The sequence below is a fragment of the Polypterus senegalus genome, chromosome 8 (genome assembly GCF_016835505.1).
Source record: "Polypterus senegalus isolate Bchr_013 chromosome 8, ASM1683550v1, whole genome shotgun sequence".
In the NCBI taxonomy this organism is placed as follows: Eukaryota; Metazoa; Chordata; class Cladistia; order Polypteriformes; family Polypteridae; genus Polypterus; species Polypterus senegalus.
The window spans coordinates 72,244,923-72,266,767 of record NC_053161.1 but is presented as its reverse complement, the minus strand read 5'-3'; the positions used below and the strand labels follow the sequence as shown (position 1 = coordinate 72,266,767).

The following is a 21,845-nucleotide window of genomic DNA, read 5'->3' as shown; positions in this document are numbered from 1 at the left end:
TTTGTTTTACTCTTCCCTTTTATAACTGCTATTTCTATTATTTTTTTATTATAACCCAACTTAATTCATTTGACTTTTAAAATAATTTTAACATACTATAGCATAATCCTCCATTTGAATACAGTGTAACAAAGTATATGTAGATCCAGTTGTGGGCGTTAGAGGTAAATTGCTTAAGCTCAGATGATCCCAGACATATTTCTTCAATACTAACCAGCAAAAAGAAATGAGAATTACAGAAAGTTGACATGACTGACCGCTAGCAAATGGGCAATATGTTGTCAAAGTAAAAAACATTTTAACTTTATTTTGTTGTGAAATATTTTTATAAGCAGATGCAAATGTGTACCATGATTTATTGTATTAAGAATACATGGTATCAAAAATAATGTCAATTTATTTTTAATTAGACCCCCTTCACTTTTTATATCTAGTAATATGATAACCTACTTAGTTATTTGATTGAACATTTTATGTAATACTGATGTATACTGTATGTGGCTTCATTTCTTTAGGCAACTCATTGCAGAACAATGCTGCCCTGCCAAGACACGCCCTCTATAAAGCACACTTATTATGCTAAGGTAAGGATCCATTAATGTTTTGTTCCTTAGTAATATAAACTGGGTGATATGGCTATGTGATAACAAGACAATATTCTGGTTCACTTTTTTAATAAACCTGAATTTTGATTAGATTTTATTTAATTTTTGCACAGGTGTCTGTACCCAAAGAGCTGGTGGCAGTGATGAGTGCAATCAGAGATGGACAAGAAGAAGATCCACACGACAACAACAGAATGATTTATCGTTTCAGGCAACCTGTAAGGATTTTTTTTATAATGTAACAGGGGACATGCAGAAAGTGCTTTAAATTATTTATTTATATGTTCCTTTTTCTTCTGCTGTCTTTAAAACTTACCTTTCTTAAGATGGACGAAGTGTTCTCCTTCAAAGTCCTCAACTGATTGAAGCAAATGGTAGGCTGACAAAATCCAAGAATTAATGGATGTTACTTGCAACATGTATCTTTTCTTTGCTGCTTGGGTTTCCATGTTTTTTGACCATAGGATAATTTTAATTACAATGCATGCATATGTTGCCATATAAAACAGTATGCGATGAATCCATACAATTACAAACTCAGTTCCACATTGGTAGGACTTGCTAAATGGTTCTGTCTTTTTTTTGTTAGATGCTCAAACATAGTGTGTGGGCTGCCTGCCATTTTTTGGTTCTTGACAAATTATATGTACACCTGATAACTGTTATAAATGGTAGCAGAAATTAAAATGTCTACTGCCATATGAAAATTATACTGAGTAACTATGGAAGATATATGGAATGCTATGGAAGAAGAATTTAATATCCAATAGTGTGTGAGAACCAGTGCATGACAATCAATCGCAATGCCACACATGCAGCATGGACATATTATATCGAATTTCAAGTACTCTGATCCATAAAGCAACATTTCAGTGTTTCTGTCATAATTTGGAGTAGAGGTGTACTCGTGTTAATTTCATGACTGGTATACAGTATATTGTTTATACCACTTTCACATTTATGTATACACACATTTTACAACCCACTTAATCCAATTCAGTGACTCGGGGAACCAGAGTCTATCCCAGTAGCCCATCACAGGGCACAGGCACATAGGCACGCTCTGTCACATTGGGATAAATTCAAGCAAATGAAAGGATAAACATGTTTGAGAGTGTGGGTAAGAGAACCGTGTGTGTGTGTGTGTGTGTGTGTTTATGAGAAGGGGAGGGGAGGATGACTGTTTAGACACCACAAAGACAATAACCGGATGTTGGACTCTGGGTCTGTAAGACAGCAGTGCAAACCACTGCCCCACTGTACCACCCTTTATGTTGCTACATACAGTATATATGCCAAATAAATAGTACAATCCTTCATGATTTTCCTACATACAGTATATATATAATTTTTTTATTTTTTTTTTTCCCCCAAACTACTTTGGTGTAAGCGAAAGACTGGGGTTGTTATCAGTTATGGTATTCCACAATGATTAGCCCTTCCATCTCACAGCTCCTCAAGACAGGATCAAGTCTTGGTCCAGTGTCTTGCACTTGGGGCTTTTTTCAGGGATTCCACTTTTTCCCTCACATCCCAAAGATGTGTTTTGGATAAATTGGATACCCAAAGGGATAATGGCTTGAATGTGCCTTGTGATGGACTGGCAGTGTCGTTAATGGCGTTGCACTCAGTTTAGCCAAGGATAGGCAATAACCCTTAATGACTTATAATTGGATAAAGCAGTATTAAATGGCAGTGTAGCATAATGGCCAAGGAGCTCAACTCCAAGCCACAAGGTTGCTAGTTAATATATCTTTTCTAACTTGTGCCAGCATGAGCAAGTCACTTAACATGTCAGTATTTCAGATGTAAAAAATATATGTTAACAGATGTACTATGTGTCTGTAACTGTAAAGCGCCTTACAATGGCTTTGAAAGGTTGACTGCATATTGGTTTATTTCCTTGGAAAGAAAGTTGGTGTATGCTTTTTGTCCATCCATCCATTTTCTAACCCGCTGAATCCGAATACAGGGTCACGGGGGTCTGCTGGAGCCAATCCCAGCCAACACAGGGCACAAGGCAGGAACCAATCCTGGGCAGGGTGCCAACCCACCACAGTGTATGCTTTTTGTCTGTTTCTAAAATGATTTTGTAAGGGAACATAATAATACATTTTTTGCACCTGCTATCTCGGGAAACTTATGAAATGTGAGCCACTAAATATCATTTAGTCTTTTGTCTACTGCCTTTACATAAATGGTGCAACATATGTTGCTATGTTCGTAAAACGGGCAAATGACTTTCTGAAAGTCACACAGGACAAAATGATGAGAGGTAACCTTGAAACTTTTCGTTGTTGTAATTACATTTGCCAAATGTCCTTCCTATATAATCCTTTTATTTGATTTCTTCCTTCATAGGTTGTCATGCCCTCTTATTTGATTGCTATAGTGGTTGGAGCCTTAGAGAGCAGGTAAACTTAACTTGGATACAGTGTTATATTCAAATTATGAATACAAAACCTGTTATGAAAATGTGCATTTTACATGGCACTGGATGAAAACAGTGGCGGTGGTGAGGCTGTTGCAGATAGGAACATACTGTATAAAAATATGAAAATGAGATAAAAAGGTAACCACCATAATAGATTTTACAGCAACTGTTATGTTGATTTTCCTTTTTTTTTTTTTTTTTTTAAACTTTCTAATTCTCTGATCAGGTATGGCCACTTCAAGTTCCTAGTGTGCATGTTTATTTTTTCCATGTTCTCTGGTTACCATCCACTGTTTCTGACAAATCTGACAATTGGGAAGTGTCATTAGTGAATTTACTTAAGGTAATTTAAATAAATGATTTCTTTTTAAAATGATTTGCTTGAATTTGAACCTTATGGGTGATACTTAATTAAGAGTTTGTAATTTTTCTGAAAGAAAACTCTGAGCCAGTGTACCATGTACATTGTTTTTCCCTTAACCTAGTTTAACCTTATGTATCAAGGTAATTGGCAACTATGAATTGACCTTGTGTGGTCACGTGAGTATGGATGTGTGGATGATCAGGTGCTCCCATCCAGGGTTGGTTGTGCCCAATACTTCTAGAACATGATAAAGCCTCCATGACCATATCATTGGATTAAGCAGATTTAAAAATGAAAGGATGGAGTACAATTTTTCTGGAAACCTCATACTTATCTTGGAAGGTATATAAAATACATATGAAAGTTATAGTAAAATTGGAAGGTGTTTTTTAAATATGACATGTACAGTATGTGTTTACAGTATGTGTCAGGAAAGAACACAGTGATGTAGAGGTTAGACCTATCTCTCAGCACCAGGCACCTGGGTTTGATTCTTCATCTTATGCATGCTCTCATTGTGTTAATTTGGGGTTTCACTGTTTATTCTAGTTTCTTCCCACTATCCTGAAATGTAAGGCTAATTACTAAAACAAAATTATCTGTTTTCATTAAGTCACTGTGTGCATATGCCCTGTGATAGACTGGCCTCCTTCTATAGGTTTTTTCTACCTTCTACCCAATGCTCTGCCAGCCTGTAAACCTTTATTTGGATATTTATTTCTTAGAAAGTGGATATACAGTTGTGCTTGAAAGTTTGTGAACCATTTAGAATTTTCTATATTTCTGCATAAATATGACCTAAAACATCATCAGAGTTTCACTCAAGTCCTAAAAGCAGATAAAGAGAAACCAGTTAAACAAATGAGACAAAAATATTATACTTGGTCATTTATTTATTGAGGAAAATGATCGAATATTACATATTTGTGAGTGGCAAAAGTATGTGAACCTCTAGGATTAGCAGTTAGTTTGAAGGTGAAATTAGAGTCAGGTGTTTTCAATCAATGGGATGACAATCAGGTGTGAGTGGGCACCCTGTGTTATTTAAAGAACAGGGATCTATCAAAGTCTGCTCTTCACAACACATGTTTGTGGAAGTGTATCATGGCACGAACCATGGAGATTTCTGAGGACCTCAGAAAAAGAGTTGCTGATGCTCATCAGGCTGGAAAAGGTTACAAAACCATCTTTAAAGAGTTTGGACTCCACCAATCCACAGTCAGACAGATTGTGGACAAATGGAGGAAATTCAAGACCATTGTTGCCCTCCTCAGGAGTGGTCGACCAACAAAGATCACTCCAAGAGCAAGGTTTGTAATAGTCGGCGAGGTCACAAAGGACCCCAGGGTGACTTCTAAGCAACTGAAGGCCTCTCTCACATTGGCTAATGTTGATGTTTATGAGTCCACCATCAGGAGAACACTGAACAACAATGGTGTGCATGGCAGGTTTGCAAGGAGAAAGCCACTGCTCTCCAGAAAAAAACATTGCTGCTCGTTTGCAGTTTGCTAAAGATCACGTGGACAAACCAGAAGGCTATTGGAAGAATTTTTTGTGGACGGATGAGACCAAAATAGAACTTTTTGGTTTAGATGAATAGTGTTATGTTTGGAGAAAGGAAAACACTGCATTCCAGTATAAGAACCTTATCCCATCTGTGAAACATGGTGGTGGTAGTATCCTGATTTGGACCTGTTTTGCTGCATCTGGGCCAGGATGGCTTGTCTTCATTGATGGAACAATGAATTCTGAATTATATCAGAGAATTCTGAAGGAAAATGTCAGGACATCTGTCCATGAACTGAATCTCAAGAGAAGGTGGGTCATGCAGCAACACAACAGTCCTAAGCACACAAGTTGTTCTACCAAAGAATGGTTAAAGAAGAATAAAGTTAATGTTTTGGAATGGCCAAGTCAAAGTCCTGACCTTAATCCAATCGAAATGTTGTGGAAGGACCTGAAGCAAGCACTTAATGTGAGGAAACCCACCAACATCCCAGAGTTGATGCTGTCTGTATGGAGGAATGGGCTAAAATTCCTCCAACCCGTTGTGCAGGAATGATCAAAAGTTACCCGAAACATTTAGTTGCAGTTATTTCTGCAAAGGGGGGTCACACCAGATACTGAAAGCAAAGATTCACATACTTTTGCCACTCACAAATATGTAATATTTGATCATTTTTCTTAATAAATAAATGACCAAGTATAATATTTTTGTCTCATTTGTTTAACTGGTTTCTCTTTATCTACTTTAAGACTTGAGTGAAAATCTGATGATGTTTTAGGTCATATTTAGGCAAAAATATAGAACATTCTAAAGGGTTCACAAACTTTTGAGCACCACTGTATGGATGAAGGTATGTGTTGCTATAATATACTATACTGGTGCCCAGCCAATACAGTTCCAGATATTATGATGCATAAAAATCTTTCTTAGCACTTGAAGTATAAATTACATACCAGTTACCTTAATTAGTCTGTAGCTCTCACAACAGAACAAGAGTCATCTGAAGACATTTTTGGTTATTTTGTTTGCATGCGTTTTAACTCTATTTAATCTTTTTCTGCAGAAATATTGGCCCAAGAACTAACATCTGGTCAGAAAAGGAATTGGTAGACCTTGGTGCCTTTGAGTTTTCTGAGGTATGAATTAGTTCATCTCTCATACATTCCAAATTTTACATCAAATGGTGTGGTTCTTTTCTCTTTGCCCAGGACATATATATTATGTAACAGAATGAGCACATCCTAATCTCCAAGAAAAAGTAATGTTTTAAAAACCTTTCAAAAGAATCCTCTAATTTGCATCCTGCACTCTGTTCTGTTGGTAATTCCACAAACTCGGAGCATGCAAACTAAAACAAAGTTCAGTTTACCAGACTAGCTCTAGAGACAGCAGTCATTCCAGGGGTAAAGAATTACAGACTGCATTCTGGTGTGAGCAAAACCACAAATTTGGCAGTGAAGCTTATGTACAGATATAAACACTTTTGGATACTTATAAAATAACTGTTTAATCATTCTTCAATTGAACTTTTAGAAAATGGTTATCCATGAAACCAACCTTGTCATCCAAGTTGACTTTTTAAAATTCTAATAAATTTGACTGATGAGAAAGTATAAAGACCAAAACTGATTGCTTTGTGAAAACTGTATATGATAAGAATGAGCACAGAAGATTAGAAGGCCTAAGCCAGTTTTTCTCAACCACTAAGTCATAGGTTGCCACCAGTGGGTCACAAGTTGCGATTGTTAATAGTATTAGTGGTTCGTGCAACGGATCAATACTCCAATTTTCGTGCTTGTCCCCCCATTCTGCTCTGTTTATCATGCTCCGTTCACTAAGGGGGAACCCCTTCCCATTTGCCTGGGAAGCAGTGGGTCATGGCACCATAAAAGTTGAGAAACACTGCCATAAATGTTTCTCAACCGTAGCAAATACCATAAAATTAATTGTCAAATATTACAATAATCCAGCCAGCAACTCTCCTACCATGTCTCAAAAACGTAGATGTGGAGTTAATTGCCAATTCTAATTTTATCCTGTGTTTGAGTGTGAATGTACCCTGTGATGGACTGGTGACCCATGGAGGATAAATTCCAACTGTGTACCTAGGGCTGCCTAGATAGGCACCATCTCCCTGTAAAGCTAAAATCAGTCAGTGAGTTAGAAAATGGTTGGATGGAATAATAAGCCATAAAAAAACAGAACAATGAAGCAGTGTTATGTAGCAACAGGTGGTAGATTTAGCTGCAGCTAATCTACATTGTTTAAAATAGCATCTGCAGCAAAAATAAAGTCCTCCTTAAGTTCACCTTTATTTTTAACAGCACTACTAGTTTTAATCAATGAATCATCATTGGATCATTGAAACAGACTATCATTATATAGTGGGAGAAGGGATGGACTTGAGTGAAAAATTGGCTTCTGAACTTTATCTGACTGCCCTACCACAATTATTTGGGCATCATCCATCCTTGCAGCCCCAGCATCCCTCACTGCATGTACACATAACATTCCCTACTGCTCTGTAAGTAATGCTGTGTTATATACTCGCTGACATAAAAGCAAAAACCAAGCTACCTTGTTCACTCTGACACTCTCTGGTACTATCTATTCCACCTATTTTGTCATCCTCCTTGTCACTAGATGTGCTGTTCTGCTTTTATAAAAAATTAAGAATGCATCCTAACTAAGTTTTTCCAAATGTGTTTAAAAGTTGGTGCCCTTGTAAAATAAAGCATGAAACTGTTTTAACTTATTACCTACATTGAACTAGAGGGAAATAAAATTAAAGAGTAGTCTTCCAGCTATTAGGTCATCTCATTTAACACTGGATATTAACCCCCCCTGGAAATGACGATCAATGGACTGTACTGCATCATCTTCTATCATCTATCCATTGCTTTTACTTTTTGATTTACTCTCATAATACATGCACATATCTAGGCCAGAACGATCTCCTTAGCAATCCCTAGAAGACATGAAGTTGTGAAAAGAATGGCTTCTTCACTAGTCTTTCTGAAACCATGGAGTTTTAATCTCAAGTGTGAATTTGAGCTGTGTAGAATTTTCATTTTGCTTTTCAATTAAAGTAGTTGTTTTTGGGTTACACCAATACTTGGTTCCAAAATTGAACAAAATCACCATATCCAGTTGGGTTAAACCATTGTTTTCTTATTTTCTCTTTCATGTCTAGACTGAAACAATGCTGAAAACTGCTGAGCATCTAGCTGGACCCTATGTCTGGGGTCAGTATGACTTGCTTGTGCTTCCACCTTCTTTTCCATATGGAGGAATGGAGAATCCATGTCTTACATTTGTAACTCCAACGTTGCTGGTATGTTGAATACTAAGAAATATTGATTTAGTGGCATGATTTTAGGTTTTGGGTTACAATCTTACTGTTTTATGTGATAAGGTGGCGAGGTTGTTAGACCTACTACATTACAGCTCAAAAAAATAAGGTTCTGGATTGTGGCCTTGGCATATTTCCCTATATTTCTGTGCATTTGCATTGTATACTCCAATTACCTCTCAAGCTTGCAGATGTGTATGGGTGTATACTGTGATTGGCTAAAACCAATAAGGTTTATTGTAATTTGAGGACACTGTTAGTGCTCCAGTGTTGTATTAACATTGAAAGTAGCAAGATTTTTGACCTTGGAAGAAGACAAGCTCATTAGTGGTCCCCCTATGCACACCCAGTACAAAATGCAAGTTTTTAAAAACTTAAACTTCTTTAATATATATCATGGATTCCAAACCTTTTGTCTTGATCTACCAATCAATTTAAAACTTTCAAATTATTATTTTTTTTTTTTGGTCTTAATTTTTTAAGTACCATACTCAAATTAAGTAAGACTAAAGTTGCTGTTTTTTATGCATGCACAAAACACTGCATTTAGGAGTTACTGCAGTTAGTTATTGTGTGTGTCTTTTAAATTTTCTTATGTAAAGCTATTTTTATTTTTTTAATGCATGAACAGTAGTATGGTTTATTATGCAATAACAATTAGCCTTAAATTCCCATACTTTTAATTTATTAAAATATATATATAGATGGATCTTGAATTTTGTATGTGGTAGAGGGGAATTTCTCCCAGGATAGCAACAAATAGGGGTGAATTTATTCGCTTTGAGGGATTTTGGCTTAGTGTTTCTAAATAATGATACTGAATGTTCAACATGGACTACCCAATTTATCTTACTTTGCACACATACTAAGTTTATTCACTGACAGTTTCTGTCTATCAGCTGAAAAATAAATATTACTTAAAACAATACAATAAGTTTAAACATTAATATGTCGTTGGCATGTGAATTAGTGAATACCAACATAATTCAGGATATTTTTAATACAACTATAAACTCTTTAAAACTGCTTTTAAAAGAACACACTTTCTAAAAGTGGTTTGTCAGAAAATCACTTTGTGTATTTTCTAATGTCTGCTTTTCTGAGTCTGCACCAGTGTAGGAAGGAGACATGGTTAGTAACACTTAAAGAAGAGTAATATTTAATGGGCAAGTCAAATTAATTGTATTTCAAATGTTACAGACCTAATGGTTTATTTTCACAAATCTTGCTCTGCTTTTTAGCTGCGTTTGCATATAATGTACAAACCAATAACCGTATCTGTCTGTCGGCATTATATAACTTGGAGTCTCCCATGAACAAATTTTGCTGAAATGTGGCACTCTTATTCTTTAGAGCTATTTCTTGAGACAGTTCAATTTCTGATCAGATATCTTAAACAGATTGTGCTGTACACCATTTTAAAACTTTAAAATTCTCCCATTCATAAGCATTAGTGAATTTGCAATCTCAACTGTCTTAAAATGAAGAAACAATTTAGTTTACTGTTGCAATTTTACCCTGACGGCCTAGACGGCGGTTACACCAACATGAATATTTTGTATTTTTACTCTTTTTAACCACAGATAAAGAAAGCAAACAGACCCCCCCCCACTCCCCCTCACCCCCCCCAAAGCAAGTTAATGAAGCACGAGCAGACTGAGTGTGTGGGTAGGAAGTACGCTGTTGCTGTTTGAAAGTGTGCTTGACAGCAGTAATCTTTTGGCAAGTCCAGCAAGGCATGTTCAGAAACCTCTGTATTAGCAAATTCTTCACAGTGTCTTCCCAGTGGCTTGAGCTTATGCAGAAGGGAACTTCCATCAGCACTTCAGTCCTCCCGATGGTTTAAGTTATTGTATAACATGTAAGTTAAAAATCTTCCTAACTGTAAAACTATAAAATGCAAGCAAAGAAAACAAAAGGTTCTCTAGATATGTATAAACGAAGCACCCTGTGTGCAATATGCACAAGAAAATCTAAACACTGACATAATATTAACCTTGCACTAAACCATCCTCACAGTACCCTTATCTCCAGATTTTAATGATCCACTATTTCACTGTCAGTATCAGTCCCAGTTTTAGGCTACACTTCCCAATAAATAACTTAAGAATATCAAAATATGCCAGTTTTAACAGGCTACCTACAGTATTTAATAAAACATTGCTCTGTCAAAAGATACCTCCTCACAATATATTTAGAATCTAAGGTATATGCCCATACCCCTGGCCTTCCACCCTCTCTTCAAAGTAACATACCTATAATAGCGCACTCAAAACTCCTAAGAAAGAAAGGCTGATTAGGAACTTGTGTTAAATTTGAACAGCATTGCGATGAGGACCAAGAACCGCACAAAAAACAGAGTACTGACATTTATTTGCTTCCACATCAACCACTGTGTGGAATTCTATGTGTTCATTTGTGATGGAGCTTTTCTGTGCCCTGATCCCTTGCTGCTGATGATGAGATAAACAAACGACAATGAGCTTTATACGTAGCCATACACACTACACAAGTGTCCTGGTTTGGGACTTTGAAAATCTGGTCACACTAGATTTACCATCACAGTGCCACATTTACCTGATATCCTTAATGGTTGTTATTCTTCAACATTTGTCAAAACTGAATAGCTTTGCAAATCTCATTTCATGAAAATTTAGAATGGCCAGACATGCCCAAGAAAAGAGAAATTTTATTAAAAAAGATGTTTTTATTTATTTATTTATTTTAATTTAGATTATGCTAATTGGCAGTTGCAGATTATGGTGCGTGTGTGCATTTATGTGCATGTTTGAGTGAGAGTGGTCCTTGTGATGGACTTGTCTGTCCAGGCCTGTTTTCAGCCTTTTGCCCAATCCAGGTGATATAGCCTTTGGCCCCCAAAACCCTGAAATGGATTGAGAATGTTCTAGAACCTACCTACTGACCTCGGTCCAATGAGGGCTACAGTGTCTGCACAGTCCTCAAATGCACCTAAATATTACGCCATGTGTACATTTTTTAAATTTGTTTAGATTAGTCATAACTTTAAGACTAACTGTCACTGTTAAGATAAAATTAAAGGAAAGAAATGCCACAGGAAAAAAGTTACATTAATAGGAAAGTGACACAAGAAGGTTGACAACTATAACAACAACAATTTATTCCTTGTATAGCCCAAAATCACACAAGGAATGTCTCAATGAACTTTAACTGGCCCTTTTTTGACACACCCCTAGCCTTCACCCGGAACAAAAGCCTTGTTAGGGATAGAAATGTGATTTTTAGCTATACAAGAAATACATTTTTGTTGATACTGAGTGTAACCCACAGTGTGCACAGCCCCTCAAAGGTAAGATTCACAGTCCTCTGTTTAGCAGAGTCATAGAAGTCAGCCCTTGTAATCCATCTTCCTCAGTATGCTTCGCAGCCATGTCGTCTCGTGGAGTATAGACTTTGGAGTGTGAGGTGACACTCTGAGTGACCTTTCAGCCAAGTCACCACATCAATTGTTAGTTTGCGATGAATTTTCATACCATCATGCCTTTTCCAATTCCATGAGGAACAGTAACTGTACCATAATCTAAAACTGTAAGATGTTTAAGCATTTGATTGGTTCACTTTAACTTAAATTAGTTTAAATTATTTGTTTTGAATTAAAGTGCAGCATATTGTTTTACTTTTATTAATGTCTGAAATATTCTCCTATAAATTAAGTAATAAAGCATTATGCATTTTTGCTGATCATTCCATTAAAGAACATTTTCAGTGCAAGTTCCGACTGAGAAACTTAGACCCCCTTGTACTTATTCCTAAATATTTTATCTGAAGACTGTATCCCCTAATTTCTCTTTAGTCCATTAGTCCATGTGCTAGTGATGTCTTTTTAGAAGTACATACCCTATATTGCTTTTGTGTAGGTGCATCATACAATAAGAAATGTTTATTTAAATTTTAAATTAATTTTACCCTTCCTGAAATATTTCTTGTTGGGATGAACTGATAAACAACAACTGGGATGATATAGATAGAATGTATTTTGTGTATCATATCTGCTGATTATGACACTGATATTGATATTTATTGTTTCAGGTTTTTTTTTTTTTTATGAACCGATGACTTAAATCAGTACATATTTTTTTCTTAAGCAATTTTAACCATTGCAAATTAGCCTTAAGAGTAAATTTAAAATAATACACTCTCCTTCTTTTTATGCTGTTCCTTTTCTGTTTTAAAAAGATACCTGGTGCTTTTATTTTTAGCTTAGAAGCATGGTAGGGTGCTTTAGCTATCAGTGTCATTTTAGGTTATGAATATTCTTGTTTTAGTAATTCTTATTTCTTAGAACAAACTTCCTAAGTGATGTAGACCTTCTTTCCTGCAGTTTATACAGTATTGTATTTAATGTAGTCACAGTAAACTGGTTGTTTTGTTGGTGCTATGTGTATAGCATATGTTCTGTATTTTTGTAAAGTTAATATTGAGTTTATTTATTTAGTCTACAGTGTCATTATATGCAAAACTCAGTTTTCTATTGCAGTTTCTTTCTTTCAACAAGCCTTATTCATATTGCTTTTTAAGACATGGTAGTCCACTTACTTATTTTGCCTATCCTGAACTTTCATGAACAAATTGAAAGAAAAATACTTTTTTGATGTGTGTGTTGTGTGTATTGTGTGCTTAATTTAGTTATATAGCTTCACTTTCCAGTAAGTAACCTCTCCTTTTTTTTTCCTTTTTTTTTTTTCTTTTTCAGGCTGGAGATCGATCTTTGTCTAACGTAAGTGTGATCATTAAAGGTTTATGTATGAACACTTTTTGTCTTTTGTGAAATATATTTCTAATATTACAGTTTTCTTTTTAAGGTTATCGCACATGAGATATCCCACAGCTGGACAGGAAACCTGGTGACAAACAAAACCTGGGAACACTTTTGGTATGTTAAAAAAAAAAAAATTTGCTATAGCAGGAAAACAAATAAAGAGATAAAAATATAATCAGGTTCAAAGTCTGTATCCTTTTTAAAATACAATTGATAACATTTCCTGTTTTAGTGTATATTACAGAGTGGAAATTAAGAGTTCAGTTCAGGTTATCCCTGTACAGTCTCAGAGCTTGTACAAAAATAATTAGACATAACTTAATAATATGTACACTACATAGGTAAACCTCTGTATCAAGGTAAAAACACAGAATCATGTTGTCATTGGCTACTTTAGTAGTTGCCTTGATTGTATTAATTATGTGCTAGAGAAAGTTCTGAATTTAAAAATTGTTTTCTTAATCATTAAAAAGTAGTGCTTTACACAGCCCTATTGTCTTCATCCAGCCCAAAAAGTTAGTTCTTAGTTTATAAAGCTATTACAGTGATTCAAACATGTGCCTCATAGATCCAGGTTCAGGTTTTTAGGCTGGCCAGTATCTGCAAGGAGTTTGTTTAATCTCTCTTAATGTTTGTTGGATACTCCAGATTCCTTCCACATCCAAAAGACATGCATTTTATCTAAATTGTTTGTACATTTTCCAAGTATGAATGTGTTGGGGTCTGTAGAAGTATACCTTATTGTGGACTGGTGTCCATCACTGCCCAGGGATCATTCTGTATTGGATGAAATGGGTTAAAAAAACTGATGGTTGGATGGATAGATATTGCGAAACAGATTTGTGAAAAATTGTATGAGCTCAGTGTTTTGCTGTATTTATCATTGATAGGAACAAAAAATCCTTTAGAAAGGTGGATCTAAAATCATATTAAATTGTACTTTTAGGTTACCAGTTATATCATGTGGTTTTTGTTTCAATGTAAGATTCCTAGGGTAATATTCTTTAACTTTAGGCCTAATAGTGTGGACAGATATAGTATTACTGATGAAGTATTAGCCCATAATAGTGTGGACAGATATAGTATTAGCCCATGCATGAGCAATTTAGAAAATCTTGCTTTATGTCCTGTCTGTGATCTGATAAACTACAGGGCAGAGGAAGCTTTTTTTTATTTTTACTAAGAATTGCTTAGTAGAATAGCTGTGCCAATTACCTCTCAGCGCAATATTTTATAATTATCAGATAATTTCAAAATTATCTATCTTTGCATTTTTAAACCAACTTGGCAGTAGCACATATCAGCATGAAAAAAGTCTGGGATGGAATTCCCCACCAGTTGTTGGATTAAAATACTTGGAACAGTTAGCCATAGCAAATTATTCAATTGGACATTTTTAAATGGAGGAAGTAAGCTAAAATGATTATATGACACCTACACAGGACATTCCCTGGCATGGAGATGAACTGAGGGTGTAAAAGATATTATATGAAAATATTACCCACTGCACAACTATGCCATCTGTAAGTGTACTTAAAGGTTAGTTAGAAAAAGTATTTAGAATAATATTGTTTCTTACCTGTTTCAAAGCTCTATGAACAAATACTTAACTACATTACATATTGCACATTACACACTAATAACAGGACAATGTATCTTCCTTTAGATAAGTTACTTGCTCTAATTTCTAAAGACCACTGTATTGGCCTGCTAACAATTTTAAATAACATTTGCTGATTACCCAGTGGCTTCGCTCACTGAGTGCAAGGGAAAAAATAAAATGTATATAAATTATTAAACAATAAAACATTAACATGTAAGAAGTAAAGATACATTGAGCAGTACTGGAGTGCTTTCAGGTAAAGTACATTTTAAAGGCGCTATAACAAAACAGGTAAGTAGCACTAACAGCAGCTTAAATGTATTTGGATCACCTCTCGGTAGAAGATCCCTTGTGAAAGGCTCTACACGACCGCTGTGGTATAGAAATTACATTTTCTATGCGATCCTGCAAATTTCTGCCTGACAACCTTGCACTACGTGCCTGTGATTTAAGAAAAAAATTATTCTGAGAAATGAGGATGCTGCCCTTCCGAGCTTAACAGGCAGAAGGTCCAAACAATTCCCAAGTCCAAAACTTAACATGCAGAGGTCAGTACATCTTCTTAGATGTAAACCCTCCACCTTCTTAAAAAAATTCATCACAAAATGGCAGCCTTGAATGTTGCAGGGTTTTAGTCACCTGAACCCACCTTAAGGGACAGTAAGTAGTCGTGCAGCACAATTTACAAAGAGACTTTTGCTTCGATGGTGCCGATCACACTCATTCAGAAAGATTTCCACTCTCCCAGGAGCCGACGGGGCACTCAAAGTGTCACAAACAGTGCGAAAAGGGAGGATGCCACCCAAAACTGCAAAGCTCTCGACCCGGTGGAGCAGCCCGACATTCCACGCCTCCGAGCGTCCACTTTGTTCTCATGACCCCTTGCCACTGAAGGCGGTGTCATCTTCACATTGTTTACAGCTCGGCGCAGTTAAAAAGTAGAGAGACGCAAAGCTGTTTTCCTCATCTCTTCTACTATCATGTACTGCCAATTGAAAAAAAGTTATAATGTGACAGTTTCCACAACAGTCACGTGGATGAATAAATAAAACTTCTCTGTCACAACGCGCCTGGCGGCGGACAGCTCGGTGCTGTAGTCCAGAGAGGAGGGCTGGGAGAGGGCGACACGGGGTGCACTTCTATGGGATAGATTGGCATGTTTGGTGTTTACTTCTTTTCAATATCAGTAAAATAACTCTCACATAAATAATAATTCGTAAAGACAATATAAAAATGGCGTCCACAAACGAAGTGATTAGTTCCTGTATTATAATATGCTCTGTGGTGATACGTAATTTCCGCTTCAAACGTGAAAAAAATTTTATATATATAGTTAGGGCAGAGCTAGAATAAAAACTGAGAGGATGCTGATTGGACACCATTGACATCAATAGTTTAATGCAGTTTCAAACCTGTCACTTGTAACAGTTTCCCTAAGCCTCACTCCCTTTTCATTTCACATCCTCATACAAAGAGGCTGGTAAAGAATTTGGGTCTCTAGAATCAGATTGCAACAGCTTACCTTGTTGCACTAAAGGGCACTCCACTTATACAAGTGAGCAAGACAGTTTCCGACTCTAAATGTGCAAATGCAAGAGTGTCATATTGTGTGATGTCTGTCTCCATTTTCAGTCTTGTTATCCATTGCTACAGGACTATTAATTTGGGAGAGACAGCATTGTCGATTTTAAAAGAAAAACATTTGTGACCCTGACACCTCCAGTGTTAATTTAAAATTCTATTGTTTGTCTCCTTGAGTAATTTTGTTTTAATCTTCAGGCTGAATGAAGGGCACACAGTCTACTTGGAGAGAATGATTGCAGCCCAGATGGTAAATGAGCATTTTAGACAGTTCAAAGCAATGGGTGGCTGGAAGGAGCTGCAGGAATCTGTAAGTTAATCCAATTCAAGCATTTGTTAAACTTTTTTAAAAAAATGTTACATAATATTTGCTGATGCTGCTTTTATTATTAGAATTATTATTCGTGCAGTAATAGTTTTATCCAGTAAATGAATCAAGGGTTATAGTGTATTTTTTTTTTCTGCTGCTTTTATTCAACACTTATTCACACTTCCTAAAATCCCTGAATTATTGAATAATTTCTGTGTGTACTTGCTTTGAATACAGTCATTTACAGTATCTATGCATTCTGTAATTCTACAGTTTAAAATGTTTTCTTATTACAAGTTTCCTAAAATTAAATACAAGTATATATCCATCCACCTTTTACTGAACCAACTTGATCTAGTTGATGTTATTTGGGTTCTGAAGCCAGTCCTAACAATATCAGACAAAACAGCAGTTTATGAGGGGTACACAGACACTCGCACAGTCAGAAAGGGCCATGTTTAGAGCTGCCAGTTAACACATCCTATGAGAGGGAAATTCATCTAAACACAAGGAGAAATAAAGTTAGCTCAGTTAATAATATCCATGTTTCATGTTGCTTTCTGTATTTGTCATTGTGCATTTTGTGTGTTACATTTTATTTTGAAGATTTATTTTAACAATAATATATTTGTAAATGTGTATAATGCTTGTAAATGGAAGAGCACCATATAATTTAGCATTGTGCTTTTTATTTTGATCCATTGAAGCTTCAATATCATTTACACCATGTTTTATTGATTGAGTGCTTTGATCTTTGCTCTAGATTCATACCTTTGGAGACAAAAATCCACTAACCAACCTTGTGCCAAACTTGCATGAAGTAGACACAGATGAGGCCTTTTCTTCAGTACCTTATGAAAAAGGATTTGCTCTGCTTTATCATCTTGAAGAGCAACTCGGCGGACCAGGTATGCAAAATACAGTGAATCGATTATCTTAAGAATCCAATTTTAGTTACACCTGCATTTTATGCATGCTTACTCTTTAATTATAGAAAATCAAACCCTTTCTCATAATTTGTTTCTTTAGTTTTTTTTTTTTAAAACAGACTGAAAATGTTGTTTTGAAACTTTTTTGTAATTATTTTTTAGATTGTATGCATTTTCTGTTGTAATATTATTACTCACTGCACAACTATGTATTTTTGAAATTGACATTTTTTTTCCTACAAATCCAATATTTGTTATATGGATAATAGAAAATAATTTTTCCTGCCATTTGTAAAAAGAGCATGTATGATTTGTATATTTTTTGCATAGCATAAAAGTAATTAATTATAGTATTTTATAAATTATAGCATCAGCATTTTCCAAAATCAAGTTATTCCCTATTAATTTTCCAGTGTAGTCCAAGTAGTAGAGGTGTGCCCCAATACTCTTAGGTAAAAAAAATGGTTTTCTAACACCACATGGCAGTTCTTTAAAAGCCCAGTACTTCTGGACATGTACCTAATATTAATGAAAAGTCTGGAAAATGTCAAGATCCCACAGCTTTTTTAACTGACAGTGATGTCTCTACTCACTCTTAATCCATAGCTGTGAAGAATGTGTATCTTGAGTTTAAGCTATAGGTGGTCTCTTTGCAATGCAGGTATGCGCCAAAGGTAGCCCATGCCATTTTGGTTTAAATTTTAGTCCTAGTCACTTTGCTTCTCTTGAAGCAATGCTTAAAGCACTGTTTCCAGTGTTTTATTTAGAACATTGTTAGAACCTGGCGAGGTATCCTATCACTAATTAGAAATATCTGTAGGTTGAACAAGTCATTATATATGCAACATGTCTTTATTTAACAGACAGCTTGTTATGGTGCACCTCCTTGCGTAATAGCAAAAAAGTGATCTTGATATATTTAGCATAACCTACAAGGATTGCTATTGAGAGAATGGCCTGCTAGGTAAGTAATACAATAGCATCATTAACAATTGACAGAAGTTAAGCAGCTCTTTTGTTTATATTTACATTGACAAAAGATAATAAAGTTTAAAAGATATGCTCCCTTAATTTTTTTTTTCTTTTATTTTTGAACACAGAAATTTTTATGGGCTTTGTCAGGTCCTATATTCAGATGTTTGCCTATAAAAGCGTCACCTCAGAAGAATGGAAAGCATACCTTTATACATATTTCAAGGATAAGGTAACCAATTAAAACCTATTCTTTCTTTGTCACCTTAGATTTATGTTCCAAATACTTACACTTATTTCCTTAAATTTCTTATTGAAACTATAGTTCACATAGCATTAATTTTCAAAAATACCGTCTGTCTGTCTGCAATAAGCATTTTTGAGAATGAGCACTTTACATAACAGTTTTGTTGCAAACAGACTCTCTGACCCCCAGTATAGCTCATCATTTTATATTCGGGTAATGTTTCTAAAATTTGATCGGTGGATGTAATGTTTCAATATTTGAAAGGTGGGTAATTTTACTCACTACTACTCCTTCTGGTAAAAAAAATAAAATAAATAATCCTATTTATGTAAAATATATTCTTCACCAGCTTCTATCTGCGTCACTGAGTAGTGAGGTTACTATTTTTTGTTGTCTCTTTTCCTTGTTGTAAAGTTTACAATTAGAAAACAATGGACAGTAAAACCAAAAGTACAATGACCTGAGCACTACTACTGATCCAGTGTGTGACCCAGAATGACTCTTTTAACCTGTCAGTGTGTGTGTCTGACATGCAAGTTCATAACAGATAACTACCTAGTATCTGGCAGTGTACGGTGCAAACCGTTTAGGCATGCTAGCGCTGGGTGCTTACACACTGACATAATGCCAGTTTAAAGTGCTCACTTAACATAAATACATTTGTGATGTGGAAGGAAAACCTGTGAGCCAGCAGAAGATGTATGCAGACATGAGAGGAACTTGCAAAAGGTTTGTGCACATTACTTTGGTGTTGAGGCAGCAGTGCCTAATTGTTGTGCTCTTGATGTAGAAATTGCTTTGGTAAAAATATCAATAATGTTCATGTAATATAGCAGTGGAAAGAAGTTAATAAAAACATTAGGAAAGAAAAAAGAATGTAGAGTTGCATGTAAGAAGGCCTGTTCAGTTCTCAGAGAAATATTCTGTAATAAATTTTCTGTCAAGAGTTCATTCAACAGATTGCTGCTCTGCTGAGCTTCTATCAAATGCAAATTGAAGTTCAAGTTTATCAGAAGTGTACATAGTGCAATTAGAATCTTACTTGAATACACCATTAAACTAGTGTCAAATTCTCTGAGGTTGGATTGGCGGTTAATGCAGCTGAGATCTTGCCACAGTAACTTGGGCTTAGTCTCTACACTGGTCATTATGTGGAGTCTTCACATTCTTCACATGTTTACACGAGTTTTCTCAAAGTATTGTGGTTTCTTCCCTAAAGACATGTAGTTTGGGTGGATTGGTGAGTCCATATTAATCCGTTTTAACTGAACAGACATGGTAATGGAATTGCATCACGTCCGTTGATTGGTTCCTACCTTTTAGCTACAGCTGGTTGGGATACTTTCTGGCTACCCTCTCTCTTTTTTTTGGAAGAAGCCATTTCAATAAAAGGATGTATTTGCAAAGGCCTAATACCAGTTTTGGAACAAACCCCCGAGGAAGACAGGAATAGTTCAATCAGTTAGATTTGTATTCAGTCACAGATGAGTACCTGGATTCAAACGGTTTTGTCAGCAATTAACCCTAAGTAGCTTGCAAGCAGTTCATTTTTCTTTCACACAGTTTATTTTATACACTGTTGAACAAGATTCATGTAACATTGCACTGCATTTGTTTTTTCACATATTTGTACACAGGATTTTTTAAAATTGTAATCGATTATACACCACATTCCTACATTCTGTGAAATATTTCTGATATTATATAGCTTTTGTTGCAATCAAGATTTGCCTAGTTCCATTACTATGAACATCATCTTTCACACAGATCAGGAGAAGAATCTGACTCCGACAGCAGACCGCAACAGAAACGGAAGTACAATATTTTGCTATCATCTTACATGCATCAGTTTCACTATATGCATCAGTGTTTTCTGACTACATACAATTAGTGGCTATTAATAATAGCAAACATACTTTTCTTGCCGAAGAGATAAGTATTTCTCAAAGCTCTCTTGGAACAAATAAAGAGCAAAAGTAAAACTGAGCAGACTGCTGACTTTATAGTGTCTTTAGATTGGAAAAACGCAGGAGAATGAACCCACACCATAGTGATTGGTTAAATATATGACTGTATATTACATTTGTAGTCGTAAATAAGGACACACTGATATTTTGTTGTCACATACTAGGTTTCTGTTCATAAAAAAATTACACATACATGATTAAAGCTTAGCTAAACCCCAGTTAACAAGAGCAAATTAAATATAAAAGTTGGAGTTTGTCCATAATAAACTTCTCCCTAGGTAGCCAATTGAATTGCTCCCAGTTCAACAACATAATCAAATACAGTTCTGTTTTTCCCCCATTTAACTATATCCTCAATATAACTTTCCCAGCCCTACTTGTCAAACATTGTAAAACATTTACTGTAACCGTGCTCTCTATTTTTAAATTAAAAGAGCTGGCACACTGTGCAATAGTTTTTATGTGCAAGTTCTTTGATAATTGTATGTGATAATTATAGTGCGATTATCCTAATTTACTGTACCTAGTTTTCTTCTATTTAGTGTTTACAACATTGTAGATGAAAATCTTTGGACAGTTTTGTGACATACTTCTGCCTTTTGAGTTTCAGTTGATGGAGGGTTCTTAGTTTTAATTCAGCTAAAAAAAGTATTTTAGTTAAACATAATTGAGCAGCACTTTTTATATAAATCAGACTTCTCCTGATTAATTGTTACTGGAGCCTAGAGCCTATTGTAGCAGAGTCATGTGGCAGTCCATTAAAGGGCCAACTCATTCTCGCAGCCAAACACCCAATTACACAGGATTAAGTAAGCCACATATTTTTGTGCTGTGAAGCCCTGCACCTGGAGAACAGCCCATACAGACACAGGCAGACCATGCAGACTCCACACAGGCATACTGTAAATTTAGCATATTATTTTTGAGGGCTAAATCTGCAGCTAAAATATTACATATTAAGAAAACAATCTAAGGTTTAACTAATTAGTACAGTCAGAAAATTTCAAGTTGTAACATGTAGGATTTTCTATTTGTTGTACTTAGAATTATATCAGGTTTTAGTAAGTACTAACAAGTAAGTACTGCCTTAAAATTTTTATTAAGAAGAAAAGTAAACCTTTTTAAACTGAGGGAAAATATACCAATAATTATTTGTTAAGGATCTCTTTGTATGCC

At 35.5% G+C, this 21,845-nt stretch overlaps 1 protein-coding gene across 1 annotated transcript in view; it reads left to right on the top strand.

Moving 5' to 3' along the window:
• Nucleotides 1–21,845, top strand: part of lta4h (leukotriene A4 hydrolase) — a 62,933-nt gene that overhangs the window by 26,826 nt on the left and 14,262 nt on the right. The window contains exons 4-13 of the mRNA XM_039761264.1: nt 516–584; nt 719–823; nt 2,967–3,019; nt 5,974–6,046; nt 8,104–8,244; nt 12,995–13,018; nt 13,104–13,174; nt 16,443–16,554; nt 17,318–17,462; nt 18,584–18,687. Coding sequence (XP_039617198.1) covers nt 516–584; nt 719–823; nt 2,967–3,019; nt 5,974–6,046; nt 8,104–8,244; nt 12,995–13,018; nt 13,104–13,174; nt 16,443–16,554; nt 17,318–17,462; nt 18,584–18,687 — 897 coding nt within the window. The remainder of the gene's footprint in view (nt 1–515; nt 585–718; nt 824–2,966; nt 3,020–5,973; nt 6,047–8,103; nt 8,245–12,994; nt 13,019–13,103; nt 13,175–16,442; nt 16,555–17,317; nt 17,463–18,583; nt 18,688–21,845) is intronic.